Source organism: Oncorhynchus nerka, linkage group LG20, assembly GCF_034236695.1.
Source record: "Oncorhynchus nerka isolate Pitt River linkage group LG20, Oner_Uvic_2.0, whole genome shotgun sequence".
Taxonomy (NCBI): domain Eukaryota; kingdom Metazoa; phylum Chordata; class Actinopteri; order Salmoniformes; family Salmonidae; genus Oncorhynchus; species Oncorhynchus nerka.
This window is the reverse complement of record NC_088415.1, coordinates 62,424,809-62,440,487: the sequence shown is the minus strand read 5'-3', so window position 1 is coordinate 62,440,487 and position 15,679 is coordinate 62,424,809. Positions and strand designations below refer to the sequence as shown.

At 41.2% G+C, this 15,679-nt stretch overlaps 1 protein-coding gene across 1 annotated transcript in view; it reads left to right on the top strand.

Moving 5' to 3' along the window:
* The first annotated feature begins 11,404 nt into the window (after window positions 1–11,404).
* Window positions 11,405–15,679, top strand: part of LOC115102927 (matrix metalloproteinase-16-like) — a 67,727-nt gene continuing 63,452 nt past the window's right edge. The window contains exons 1-3 of the mRNA XM_029623378.2: window positions 11,405–11,829; window positions 13,367–13,515; window positions 13,818–13,832. Of these exons, the coding sequence (XP_029479238.1) occupies window positions 11,701–11,829; window positions 13,367–13,515; window positions 13,818–13,832 (293 nt within the window). The 5' untranslated portion in view covers window positions 11,405–11,700. The remainder of the gene's footprint in view (window positions 11,830–13,366; window positions 13,516–13,817; window positions 13,833–15,679) is intronic.

The window sequence follows — 15,679 nt, the reverse complement described above, 5'->3', positions numbered from 1 at the left end:
CTTCATCTCCCCTGGAAAAAAAGTGTCTAGACAATATTTCCCCCATAGCATTTGGTTTGCAACAGTTGTTGTTTGTCTAAACCTTGCTGCCTGCCTCTCCAACCTGTGCAACAATGTTTCTGTGTCTTTTTTTTAAATCTCCAATGTGCCATGTGAGAAAGAACTTGACGAGACTGACAGCTTCTCTGAGCCAGGCAAATTCATTTATCTGTGATTTTGCAACTACAAGCTTTTGTGTCTCTGTTTTGAGTTTTGAGTTTTATTTGACATATATTTTTTCTTCAGCTCTGAATTGTCTGGATTTCACTGTATTGCACTGTAGCATTGTCTCACACCCAGACGTTTAATATTCTGCTATGTATTTTTCTATATACATTTTGTTTTAGAAGCACTAAATATATTATTTTCTAGGAAATACAGTTGACTCACACTATTGCGCCATTACCATCACACTGAACAAAGTAATCAATTATAGTTGCTTTTTCAACATTAAATCATTGTATGGTGTGTACGCTATACCCTACTCCCTAGATATGAAAGATTAAAGAGGCATTGTTACATTTGTTTGATAGAATACACCTCTCTCTCTCAGCCAGGTAACATAATGTCTCAAGGGCAGTGTATCAGAGGAAATGTCTTGCACTGGAAAGCAGACCAAGGGTGCACAGCAGTGTAGGAGGGAGTCAGGGGGAGCCTAATGATGCTATTTTAAACCGACACACTCCATGGAAAAGATCTGATCTGTCTCCCCTTTTCATGATGAAATTGGATTGATTATTATTATAACGGGTGGGTCTAATTCTGAATGCTGATTGGTTAAAATCGCATTCCAACCAGTGTCTATTCCACAAGTTACCACCGGCTAAATCTATGAGGTTAAAATGCCTATTCCCTCTGTTCAATCTGACTGCGCAATCCACTGTCTCATCAGCTCAGCCAAGCAATTTATAAACTTGATCTCCACAACGGCTATGAAAAGCATCTATACATTATCTCACATTTCTTTTAGACTAACATTTCATTTTCAACAGCAAAGATTTGTATTAACCATGCTGTCTGTCTCTCTGACATTTTCAACATTGTTTCAATATTCAAATTCGATCTCCATATTAATGAACGTGTCAGGTGTCGGGACGAGAGAGACGGGTAGCGTTTCTCAGCCAGTCGAAATCATGAATCAGCTGGCATAATTTTTATGGATATATACAAAGAAATGTAATTTGAAAAAAGGTCAAATGAAACAAAGTGCAGCTAGTTTGCAGTTGTTCCAGCTTTAATTTGAAGTTATTGTGTTAGCTGTGTGTGTTGGCTAGATTCTCTGAACAACAGTGTCCTGACAAGTGAGCACATGTTCTATGCCAGGCGAAATCGTGCCTCATTAGCTCATTGTTATTGTCACAACTTCCACCGAAGTCGGTTCCTCTCCTTGTTCTGGCGGCGTACGGCGGTCGGCGTCACCGGTCTTCTAGCCATCGTCGATCCATTTTTCATTTTCCATTTGTTTTGTCTTGTTTTCCTACACACCTGGTTCTCATTTCCCTCATTAAGTGTTGTGTATTTAACCCTCTGTTCCCCCCATGTCTTTGTGTGGTATTGTTTGTTGTAAGTGCTTGTGCACATGCTGACTGGTGCGCGTCGGGTTTTGCACCCATGTTGATTATTTCTTTATGCCGTTGGTTTTGAAATGAAACTGCTCCGGCTATTACCTAGTTCTGCTCTCCTGCATCTGACTTCACTGCCACTAGTTTCGCAACCCTTACAGTTATGGATGTATCCAAATAAATGTAACTAGAAAACAACTTAAACAAATGCAAATGCAGCTACTTTGCTTTTCATTCTGACTGCACTCTTTGATGTGACTGTGAGCTAGCCGTAGTTGGCTAGCTACTGTAGCAGGCAAGGGATAAGAACATTTAGAACAAACAACTGGGTCGCGTCCATAGATACAGAACAAAAAGACAGAATGACTGGGTCTCGTTGCTGGCAACTGAACCGATAGAACGAACGACCAGCCGGCTTGGGTAGCAACCCAAGATTTGCGTCTCTATCTTGTGGAAGGATGAAATAGTATGAATAAATTCATCAAGCCAGCTGGTCATCAAGCCGGCTGACTTTGTCTCGTGCCAATATATCCTCCAAACACCGGCTTCTCAGGCATTATCACTTAAATGTACTGTACAATGCACACTCTGTACAATACTTTCCTTAAGGGTTAAAACAGGACAGGATGACTCGTCTGCCACTTGTGGAAAGATTCCTAATGGATTAAAGTAACCAGGTTCATTCATATATTCTGAGTGTTTACTGCATTACCCAATGGGCTGCTATGGAGACCACATGTTCTGACAAGAACTGTATTGGCCAGGGGAGATTGTTGGGAAATGTTAAAACCATCACCATGCAATGAGAGAAGTTATGTTTCACTGTGTCAGCACAAAAATGTATGTGTGTGTGTGTGTGTGTGTGTGTGTACCTGTGTACATGCATGCGTTTGTGGATATGAGTTTCACTGTTTATACAGTACATATGCTATCTCATCCATCACAAAACAATGTTGTTGACATTAACAGTAGGGGAATCGACCAGTGAAAATATTGTCCATCTTGTGAAGTCCCCATTGCGCATTCAAATATTAGCTAGTTTTAGCTGTGTGAACAGAGTGAAAACTGCCTGGAGGAAAGCAGACGCTTTACAGATATCAGGTGGTGTTCTGTAATCTCTGCAGCTCTGCTAATGAACTCTTAATTAATTGGTGTTAGGCTGTTTGTTCACAGTGCCTGGAGCTTTCTTATATCACTGAACCGTTGACATAGCCTGGTTAATGCAGACTGAATGATGTGAACAAACCATTTCCAGGCTACCATTGACAATAGGATTCAGTTATCCCTTTCAACATTTCAAGTCTGATGTGTGTGTTCTCCACATTTTAGTGTTATCCTACAGTTCTGAAAGGGGGCCAAGTCTGTTGACCAGAACTAAAAACTGCTGGAGCAACAAAGCCTATAGGTAGGAACAAGAACTGCCATCTTCTTATAAAATGCTGATATACCAATCCAAAGCCATAACAGCACCTCTAATGGAGTGATGGGTCTCTCTGGCAGATGGTATATAGCCTCAAACTGACACAGGATCCTCCTATATGATATGCCATATGGTGTTTACAGTACTGTACAGTACCTCCCCCTCCTCCTCTGTGTGCCTGTCTCCACCCACCTCCAAGATACTTCTCTCTCTGAGGAGTATTGGGGAGGGGTCTCTCTGTGTATCATTTGGTTTCAAGTTTTTTCTTCTTCCTACGTTCAATTAATAACTTAGTTAAATGAGAGGACCCTGGTCCAGCTGGTGCCTCTCATGCAGATCAAACCAGAGCAGAGCCCTGAGACCTGGAGGGCACCTCCCTCACACCACAGTCACGGGAGCATCCCCCATCTCTCTGCTTCAATTAACCACTTAATTGGTTTGACCGCTTTGTCCAGTTGTTGTTGAATAATGATGGACATGTAGCCATCATAGTTGGGTTTCTTTTCTTTTAGTTACTATAGATGCTCCTAACACCTTCTTCGGTCAACTGTGAGTAGACTATACACCTGCTTCCTACCAATATTTTCCTTCTTTGTGTGAAGAGCGTGTTTTCTCCTACAATAGGTCTTTCCCTGAGGAACAGGTCTTAAATACACTAAGAGGGGCTAAATTGAAAGGTGATGAGGGAACGAAAGGAGGGATGACCAACCACTACCTTCATTCAGCCACCACTCTCCCTTTTCAGAGGAATCCCCAGTAGGCTAGCTGGTCATTATGTTGTGTTTGTTTAGAGTTTCTGCTTGGCTGACAGCTGTGGTATGGGGCTGGGGCTCTGAGTAGGTTAGGGTCTACACAAACAGCCCGAGGGAGGGAGAGAGCAGTGGAGAGTACCAGATAGTCATGGCTGGTGCGTGCTCTGATACAGGGTTAAAGGGGAGTTATGGGGACAGGTTGATTAGCAGGGTGTGTCACAACAACATGTTTTTAATATGGCCATTCATTTATATTTGGGTCAACATCCTCATGGACCAAAACATGTCATTTCCTTTTCTTGTGTAAATGCAGATCTGAAATGCCATGCTGTTCTCTTGTTTTCAGAAGTGTTGTAAACCTTGAAGCAATAAGGCACGAGAACCTGGGATTTATTGTCTGAATAACTCCTGACTAAGGGCTGTTCTTAGGCCCTACGCGAAGCTAAGGGCCGGGAAACAGCCCGTAGGTTGTTATTCACAATCATTCCTGGGTTCTCATGCCTTATTGCTTTTATAAAACTGTTGCCAACGTATTAAAAAAAGATTAACGACATGTTTTCACTAAAAACATTATTTGAATGAGTACATTTATTTTATTCCATCCTTCCACCATTCAATATGGTCCGGGAAAAAGACAGTTGTTAGTGCTGAGATTCTGAAGTTGTTAGCCAAAATGGGCTGGTCATCTATTCTATTGGCATGGACTGATTAAGTAAATAAGGTTGCCATGGAGGCTAGCTAACACAATCACATCAAGCAGCTGAAATGACAGCAAACTGCAGCAAATCTGCATTTTCCTTTGTTAAACCTTTGTTTCTATTGCCATTTCTTTGCATATATCCATTAACTACGATGGATATACTACGGCATGTCCTATTTTGGAAAAAATGTTTCTTGAAAAATACTTTCATCAACATAAATACTTTTCTCATTTTATCAGGAATAATAAACTGGTATTGGCTGTGACCATTTTATTGAATAAAAAATGTCCCCAATACATCTTGTGCGGGTGTCATTACTTTCACATCATAAACATTACATTTTTGTTTCAAATTGAATAACAAACACAATGAGGTTTGGGATTTTTGGCTTTATCTGTCTGTAGGATTTGGTACTACCACATTTATAAATAATCATTTTTATTCCTTATTGCATAAATATGCAATTACGTGTTGAAATTGTTATGTATTTAGAATTTCTAAGTAGCTATATTGAGAACAAGTAGGTGCTTTACAGCTGAAGAAGACAGGAGTATGATATTTAATGTGTACTTATATTCTTTCTTAATTAACAAATATGTGTAGATTGTGGTGGTAATTACTGTGTGGCGGTAATGACTAGGGCAATCTCTCAAGAACGGGAAGTGACAACTTTTTTGAGAATATTACTTCTGGGTAACCAAGATTATGACTAGAGTAACGGTAAAATGCATTACTTGTTAAAAATAGCTTGGTGTAAAAGTATATTGAAAATATGAGTGATTGTTATAAAGACGGTGAAAGATTAAGTAATAAGCAGTATTGAGCAGGGGTATACCCTTTTTTTATGCAAATGTTCTACATTTTGTTCTACTTCGTGATGGTAATGACAGTGTTGGTAATGACAATTTGCTCGTTTTGGGATTTAACTGCCAGGCCATAAGGTTTACTTCATTAATAGGATCAGCTATCATTTGATAAACTCCAACCACAACAGAATGAGGTTTATTTTTTCAAATAGAGGACAATCCAGACGAGTTATAGCCATTGCAGTAATGACGCAGAATAAAAATAATGCTATATTTTTATACATTCTTGGAGATTGAGATATAATTTCAAACACTGTCATAGCCATGTTCTCCACTTCCCAGTTCTTGTGTGACTTGATATTGAAAATTATTGATTACTTTGTTCAGTGATGTGATGGTAATGGCGCAATACTGTGAGACAACTGTATTTCTTAGAAAATAATATATTTAGTGCATAAAAAATATATATAGCAAAACAATATTATTTTTCTGTCACGATCGTCGTAGTGAGTAGACCAAAGCGCAGAGTGATGTGAATACATCCTTTTAATGATAGACGAAAAAACACGAAGTACACTAAACAAACAAACAAACAAACAAAATAACAAGACGAACGTGACCGTTATCAATACTGAGCGCAAACATGCAACATCACATAGACAATAACCCACGAACCACAATACAAAACAGACTACCTAAATATGGTTCCCAATCAGAGACAACGACAAACACCTGCCACTGATTGAGAACCATATCAGGCCAAAACACATAGAAATAGACAAACTAGACATACAACATAGAATGCCCACTCCTATCACACCCTGACCAAACAAAACGTAGAAACAAACAACGCAAATCATGGTCAGAGTGTGACATTTCCTAACCAGGTGCATTAAATATAAAGTGTAATACATAGCAGAATGTAACAAGTCTGGGTGTGAGACATTGCTAAAACAGGGCAAAACATATTGAAAGCTGAAGAAAAAAAACATTTTAGGTTATTTTTGTGTTTACTTAATATATGTCAAATAAAAATCACAATACATGTTTTTCTTAAAAATAGAACCCGAGACACAAAAAAGCTTGAAGTTGCAAAATTACGGAGAAATTAATTTGCCTGGCTCAGAGAAGCTGTCAGTCTCGTCACGTTGGTGATTTCAAAAAATAAACAGCAACGTTGTTGCACAGGTTGGAGGCAGGCAGCAAGGTTTAGACAAACAGCAACTGTTGCAAACCAAATGTTAGGCTAGTAGAAATATTGTGTAGATGCTTTTTTACCAGGGGAGATTAAGTTTATGAATTGTGGTACATTTGTGGGTTTTAGCATGTGGCACAAATCCCATTCAAGCCATGGGACCGATATTAGCATTTTTCGCGCATCATGCCCAAATCATCCGAAAGTATCTTAAAGTGATTGTGAAACCCAACAAAGCCACTTCTACATATTTTGAACATGATGCATGAAAAATTATAATATCGGTCCCATGACATGAACTGGATTTGTGGCACAAATGCTAAAACGTTAGCATGTGGAAATAGTGCCAAGGAAACTAAACCAAAGCATGGATTGCTGTCATACCTTGTCCATAGACTGCTTACAGCAGGTGTGTCAAACTCATTCCATGGAGGGCCTAGTGTCATTCATTCCATGGAGGGCCAAACTCATTCCATGGAGGGCCTAGTGTCTGCAGGTTTTGTTTTTTCCCTTTCAATTAAGCCCAAGACAACCAGGTGTGGGGAGTTCCTTACTAATTGGTGCACACACTTGCACAATGCACACATATTTTCTTCTTACTTATTTTTGCAAACACCGAGACAGACATGCCCATTTTGGTAACAATTTACCTGACACACAGTCATAACCATGTCATAATATAGTCATAACACTGTCATGACCCATCTATCTACACCTGTTGTGTTATTTTATGGCTGTTTATGACACCTACATAAGAGTGTCAAAACCAACATTTATTTAAAAAAATTAAAAATCCCTGCCAAGAAGTTTCCTTTCATTTGAAAGTTTGCTTTGTTGTTGTCATAATGAATTCATTACAGTCATATTTTTTTTCTCTCATCCTATTTAAAATATCTTTCAGAAAATGCACTTTATGACACTGTCATGAAGCATTAGGACCATCCTGTGTCACTTTATTTGGACTACGAAAATACACTTTATGACATTGTCAAGAAGCATTATGAACATCATAATCATGTAAGCCAGATAGGCCTATCAAGTACATGCCCTTATGTCAGTCATCCGTTAAAAAGAGGGTGTCTTGTCCTGCTCCTGAAATCTGCTCCTGCATTCATCCCGGTCATCAGCAACAGAGCATTGGGGTAGATGCATGTCTGACATCAACTTGTGCGCAATTACAATTACAATGATAATTGAATATGGTAAATTTCTGAAAATGTTATGTAACATGAACATAATATTGACAAGTAGGCTATGGCGTAATGGAATGTGCTGCCTTGTGTGGTAGGTTTCGTGGGTTTTGACACTCTTATGAAGGTGTCATAACCAGCCATAAAATAGTACAATATGTCACAACAGGTCTAAATATATGTGTCAAGACAGTGTTATGACCACATTATGAAAGTTATGTCAGCTGTTAAGACATTATGATATGGTAATGACAGTGTCATAATGTGTTATTACACTGGGTGTCAAGTGTTACCTTAATCTTTTCTAAGACGGCAAACTAGTTGCAACACATCCACATGCTAAAAATCATTTGAAGATCAGAAAATGTCATTTTACTGTGTCACCATCTTGCTTCATGGAGGAGTTTATGGAAACATTGCAGGCGCAGTTTGAGCTACTAGGAAGTGATGTTGCAGGCAAGGTCAGTGCTGCCCCCTCTCACTGAGTAACTCAAGTTGAAAGTCGACTGGGATACTGCAGACTGCTGTAGCCACTAAATGATCTTTATAACTTATTCTGTGTGCGATACTAAAACAATCGGTTCAAGGACATACATCTGGTGAAACAGAAGCACGTATTGGTACTATTATTGTGTTCGATTTTTCTTTTTTAAATATTCACGGATATTGACCACAAAGATCGCCATACTTTGATTGACTATAATGTGGTCTTCTGTTTTCTAAAAACATTGCCTGCAGTACTCCAGTCAGCCTTGAACTGAAATCCTCAATGAGAGGGGACAGTCGTTCTCCCCTGCTCCAACATAATGTGATAACGACTGAAAGGGGAAGAGGGTACAAACAACTGAATGCATTCAAACGACATGTGTATTCTGCATTTCACCAAAACAATTTGAATTAGAGACATGTGGGGGGCTGTCTTAATCGATATCATCAGTTGTTGTTGGGGGTTAACTGCCTTGTTCAAGGGCAGACTGATGTGACAAAAAAACAATTATTTCAGTCCTGGCTGTCCCCATATAGTCTGCTATGTGTACAGAAAAACAAAGAAACGCACACACATTTTTGTACTGACACAGTGAAACAGGACTTGTCTCATTGGTGATGGTTTACCGTTTCCCAATGATCTCCCCGGGGAAGTACAGTGCTTGTCAGAGCATGTGGTCTCCATAGCATCCCATTGGCTTATACAGTAAACACGCAGAGTATATGAATGAACATGGTTACTTTAATCCAAAAGGAATCTTTCCACAAGTGGTAGACTAGTCATCTTGTCCTATTTCAACCCTTAAGGAAAGTACAGTATCAGAGTGTTCATTGTACAGTACATACAGTGACTTTTCCCACATTTTGTTACGTTACAGCCGTCATCTAAAATGTATTCAATAGTTTTTTCCCCCACATCAATCTACGAACAATAGCCCATAATGACAAAGCAAAAACAGGTTTTAGATTTTTTTGCAAAAAATAAGGAATTTAATATCACATTTACATAAGTATTCAGACCCTTTACTCAGTACTTTGTTGAAGCACCTTTGGCAGTGAACACAGCCTTGAATCTACAAGCTTGGGACACCTGTATTTGGGGAGTTTCTCCCATTCTTCACTGCAGATCCTCTCATGCTCTGTCAGGTTGGATGGGGAGTGTTGCTGCACAGCTTTTTTCAGGTCTCTCCAGAGATGTTCGATCGGGTTCAAGTCCGGGCTCTGGCTGGGCCACTCAAGGCATTCAGAGACTTGCCCCGAAGCCACTCCTGCATTGTCTTGGCTGTGTGCTTAGGGTCGGTTTCCTTTTGGAAGGTCCTGACTAGTCTCCCAGTCCCACAGCATGATGCTGCGGGTGCCAGGTTTCCTCCAGACGTGATGCTTGGCATTCAGGCCAAATAGTTCAATTTTGGTTCTCCCCTCGATTGCTCAGTTTGGCCGGGTGGCGCGCTCTAGGAAGAGTCTTGGTGGTTCCAAACTTCTTCCATTAAAGAATGATGGAGGCCACTGTGTTCTTGGGGACCTTCAATGCTGCAGAAATGTTTTGGTACCCTTCCCCAGATCTGTGCCTCGACACAATCCTGTCTCGGAGCTCTACGGAAAATTCCTTCAACCTCATGGCTTGGTTTTTGCTCTGACATGTGCTGTCAACTGCGGGATCTTATATAGACAGGTGTGTGCATTTCCAAATCATGTCCAATCAAATTTACCACAGGTGGACTCCAATCAAGTTGTAGAAACATCTCAAGATGATCGATGCACCAGAGTTCAATTTCAGGTCTCATAGCAAAGGGTCTGAATACTTATGTAAATAAGGTATTGCTACAATTTAAAAAAAAACGTTTTCGCTTCATCATTATGGGGTATTGTGCGTAGATTGATAAGGGGAAAAATATATTAAATTGATTTTTAGAAAAAGGCTGTAACCACCAAACGTAACGTTACAAAATGTGGGGAAGAGTCAAGGGGTCTGAATACTTTCCGAATGCACTGAGTAATCAATCATCATGAAAAGGTGAGACAGATCTGTGGCGATATTCCATGGAGTGTGACAGTTTAAAATAGCCTCATTTTTGGCTCCCCCTGACTCCCTCCTACACTGCAGTGCACCCTAGGTCTGCTATCAAGAGCAAGACACTGAGAGACAGAGGCGTATTCTATCCAACAAATGAAACAATGTCTCTTTAATCTTTCATATCCATTGAGTAGGGTGTAGCGTACACCATATCATTATTTAATTCCGATCCATCTTGACCCCATTGAAGTAGTAGTAGGGACCCTGTTTCTCAACACAACACTGCCAGCTTGTGGTTCAAGTACAGTATCTCTGTCTCGTGCAGATTCCTGACATTGGTACCCAGATGAGGTTTCTTGTCTCCATGCATTCATTCACCAATCACCATGAACCTGCTAATGGAGTATTTCCAAGAGTGGTGTTGGGATAGGCTTATCTAACTGAATGGTTATTGATATTAAAATGCTTGTCTTCGCTGAATATCATATGTGTATCTTTGTATGTATCTCATCAGGGAATAGGCCATATGATTAAAACTGTTAATATACCCTGTATTACATTACATTGTTATAACCGTGTAATAGTCTGTACTTGAATGATATCAGTGCATATTGAAGGATGATTGCTCCATCTGTCTCGGGCTATTTCTAATTCCCAGTATACATATTTCATACCAGGGTACATTACATTTGCCTGACGACTGAAAAGGAATTCTTCCTCTGCTCTATATTCACTGGGGAGAAGAAACTAGTTTACCCCCGCTGCAACCCCCAACCCTCCCTAAAAACGAAATATATCAAATAAAATGTAGGTTGGGGTCCACCCGGAGTTCGGGTCCACCAGATAGCATATAGCACGTCATAAACCATGATATTCTTTTTAAATGACAGGTAATTTGTTTTAAAACTGCAACATTTTCTCCCAGACTCGTGGAAAAATGTGTAGAATAGCAGGAAATTGGCTCAGGGATTAACATTGTGTTAATATTAAGATACATATTTTGGGGGGAAAAAGTTTAGATTGTCCTGTCTTTCAAGGATCCCTCTAAAACGGCGACATTTTGGCAAAATGTGTAAAATAGCATGCGATAAACTATAAAACCGCCGTGGGCGTACATCACGTTGCGTTTGGAAGCAAGGAGTTTGGGTAGCCAGGCAAACATTACATGACGCTGGTCTTTACGCCTTCTGGGGTGTGTTGCGCTGCTGGAAACATCAAAGCGCAGGCGTAGACTCTGGAGGTATGATTACTGTACATGGCCATCGATGCCGCTGGATAAACCAAACCAGCGATGTAAATAACAGCGACGGAGGCGGTGGATCTAACATGCCTAATTCTATCACAGCTTGACTTGAGAAAATAATACATGGCATCTGGGTTTATCCCCTTGGCAAAACCACCGCGGCCGTCCTTTTATGCGCGTCTCCGAATTTGGCTTTGACAGCTCACCGGATGGTTTTCTTAATTTGACGCACGAACCTAATCACACGACGGGCGGTTTTATCTAATAACCCACTTGGGAAAAACGGGTCATTATGACCTTAGTATCCTCATCTAAAAGAAAACCATTGGATTGTTTTTCCGCAGCAGCGTTCTGCTTGCATTTCTTGCTGTGGATTGTATGCGCTGTGTCCAGAGAAGAGCATCATCAGTTCAGCGTTGAGGTAAGATAACTGGCCTGCTAGTGCTTCGCCGCTGCTCATCATAAATTACTGTGCACTCTCCTCTGCTCGGGTGGCAGCGCTTTGCGCGAAAAACAACATTAACTGTAGACGAGGGTTGTTATTTGTCTGCTACATCATCACTGAAGTATGGTGGATGGCATGGCAAATGTATCTGATTCGGATGGATGTTTCAAGACGCGCGGAACATCGAAATTATTATGCGTTCTATTCTTTTTATTTTTACAATCACAAAAACAACATCGGATGCTGTTGGCATTGTTTTGAACGAGATGGTCCAGCGCCCTTCCGCTCAGTCAGCTCATGAGCTGACACCGTCTGTAATATTTGTTATCATACATCTGTAAATATATATGTAGTATACTGTATATACTAGTATCATATAAATTACCTACGCAACTGGGTGGGTTTATGGTTGTGCAGATTAAGATGTGATCCAAGTTGCGTAATAGGATAGATCGGGTTGAATATATTGTACCATATTAATTGCTTCTGTCATATTATCTGTATAGGCCTAGTCTACTGTAGGCTATTCTCTCTCATCCCTCAAGTCAAATGACACTGTTAAATGCCACGTTCTGGCATCGGATCCTCATTCATTCCTTTGTGCTGTGAACCAGAACCTGGGCCTTAGCTGCACACAGACAAAACAAACAAGCAAACAAACAAACAATTGGCTACATCTGATTGAGGGATGGTGGAAAGATGGACAAACAACAACAAGGCATTTGGCTCAGTGAGCAGCGGAGAGCAAGCGATGGAGATACAGGGATAGAGGGAGGGATGAGGGAGAGATAGATGAAGGATTAGCGGGAGCGTCTCATAGGCTAGGTAATGATGGCGATTGCGCGGCGGCAGCAGTTGGTTGGCAGTGTGGACAGCTGTGGTGGAGCGTGGCTGCCTGCCTAGCCGCCAACTCATGGCTCTTGGCTACGGTAAACGGGGGATTGGGTCTGACAATGACCCCTGGACGACACTGAATCTCTGCTTTACTCAGGAGTGCAGTGGTGGCAGTGTCACTCTGTGTGGGTGGCAGCTTTGACCAGTGGTGGTTAGAGGTAGAAACACCTAGTGAATGTTATTGGGAACTGATTCGGGTAACTGGGCATAGCCATGTGGGTTACAATGTTCAGCCTTGAATACTGGACTTCGGTCCATCCTAATATGCAGAAGATCTGAACCTGAACTAGGCATTTTCTCTGTCAGTGTCACTGTGTGTGGGGTGGAAGCTTTGAGCGGTGGTGGTGATAGACAGCCCTGAGTGTTCCTGTAACTCTGGAAGGCATGGAGGTATACTGTAGCCCGTAGGACGTGGCTTACAGGCTACACTTCCATCCCGAGAGTTATGAACCTGGACTGTACGATCAGTTTGACTCACACTCGAGACGTTATGAACAAGGACAGACCTGCGTCCGTTTCACGCTGTCATTTATAACTCACGGAACAACAAAGTAATAGCAGCATTTGTCATGACTCTCTCTCTCTCCCTCTCTCCTCTCTCTCTCGCTCTCTCCTGTAGGGATGGCTACAGAAGTACGGCTACCTGCCCCACACAGACCCCAGAATGGCTGTCCTGCGCTCAGCCCAGACCATGCAGCAAGCCATAGCAGCAATGCAGCGCGTCTACGGCCTCAATGTCACAGGGACACTGGATGAGAGGACCACATAGTGAGTAGATACACGCACACTTACACGCACGCACGCAGACGCACACACACACACACACACACACACACACACACACACACACACACACACACACACACAACACACAAACACACACACACACACACACACAAACACAGAATGGCACTGATGTATCAGTGAAAATAGGAACACAAAAACGTAATTATCACCAATGATAAATGTATGTAGCCTACATGGACTTATTAGCTCCAGCATCTCTAACTAGCAGCCCATTGAGATCATAACACTTTTCATTCTTCTCTTTCTTGCTTAAATTGATGAAGTGATATCACACTAAGGTGAGGCTCTATCTTTTACATATTATCTCTGAGCACAGTATTCCATATGTGTTACATGGGTTTGAATGTAACTAGATCAGTCATTGAAGCTCTAACCTGGCCAACACAGTCTCACCACTTTTTCTCAGAATGGAAAGAACCATTTCAGTCAACTCGATGTCACGTTTTTATGGTCATATATTTACTTTGTTTTGTACTATAATATTTGTTTCGCTCCCAGAAGCAATATACGGTGCTTTCGGAAAGTATTCAGACCCCTTGACTTTTTCCACGTTTTGTTACATTACAGCCTTATTCTAAAATTGATATAAGAAAACATTTTCCTCAGCAATCTACACATAATACCCCATAATGTGTGAGAGCGAAATTACAAGATTATGTTATTATGCTGTTATTGCATCAAAGTGTTGTTTTATGGAATAGGTTCTTAGAACACTGTCATCTGTGTGTGTTCTTCTGAGTTGGGCATCGGGGGCTTAATGCTGACAGTGGATTTACGATGCATTTGGTGATAAAATCTAAAGAAAGCATCCCATAGCATGAGTTAGTGTTTGTGTTCTGGGAGGTCCCAGGGTGGAGATGGCTCGGGTATGGATAATTATGAGAGGAACCTTGTTTTGGGGGTCAGACCCTGGTTTTCACACAATGAGAACAGTCTATACAGCAGATAATGTCTGCTGTGAATTATTAATTTATTTCATATAAAATCCTAACAAATCCTAACCCATTTCACACATCTGTTGTTTGTCATGAACATTCAGGAGGATGTACTTTGTTATAAAATGCTGTGGCTCAAATCCGCTCGTTGGGCTCTCAACGAATCATCTAAGGGTGGTTCGTCGACCAGCTTTATTATTGCAAAAATGAATCAATGTTATTAATACTTTTTGAATAAAGTAAAATCCTGATTGGTGATTGATCTTGTCTCTCCTCATTATTGATTTGAATTTCCACGACAAATGACAAGGTGAAAACATTTTTTTTTAAACATTTTTGCAAATGTATATAAAAAAACAAAACAGAAATACCTTATTTACATAAGTATTCAGACCCTGTCTGAACCACCAAGACTCTTCCTAGAGCTGGCCCCCCGGCCAAACTGAGCAATCGGTGGAGAAGGGCCTTGGTCAGGGAGGTGGCCAAGAACCCAATGGTCACTCTGACAGAGTTCTAGAGTTCCTCTGTGAAGATGGGAGAGCCTTCCAGACAACCATCTCTGCAGCACTCCACCAATCAGGCCTTTACGGTAGAGTGGCCAGACGGAAGCCACTCTTCAGTAAAAGGCACATGACAGCCAGCTTGGAGTTTGTCAAGAGGCACCATGAGAAACAAGATTCTCTGGTCTAATGAAACCAAGATTGAACTCTTTGGCCTGAATGCCAAGTGTCACGTCTGGAGGAAACCTGGCACCATCCCTACGGTGAAGCATGGTGGTGGCAAGATCATGCTGTGGGGATGTTTTTCAACAGTAGGGACTGGGAGACTAATCAGGTTTGAGGGAAAGATGAACGGAAAGTACAGAGAGATCCTTGATGAAAACCTGCTCCAGAGTGCTCAGGACCTCAGACTGGGTTAAAGGTTCACCTTCCAACAGGACAATGACCCTAAGTACACAGCCAAGACGACGCAGGAGTGGCTTCAGGAGAAGTCTCTGAATGTCCTTGAATGGCCCAGCCAGAGCCCGGACTTGAACCGGATCGATACATCTCTGGAGAGACATGAAAATATCTGTGCAGCAACACTCCCCATCCAACCTGACAGAGCTTGAGAGGATCTGCAGAGAAGAATGGGAGAAACTCACCAACATTGTAATTGTTTATTTTTTAAAATTGAACCTTTATTTAACT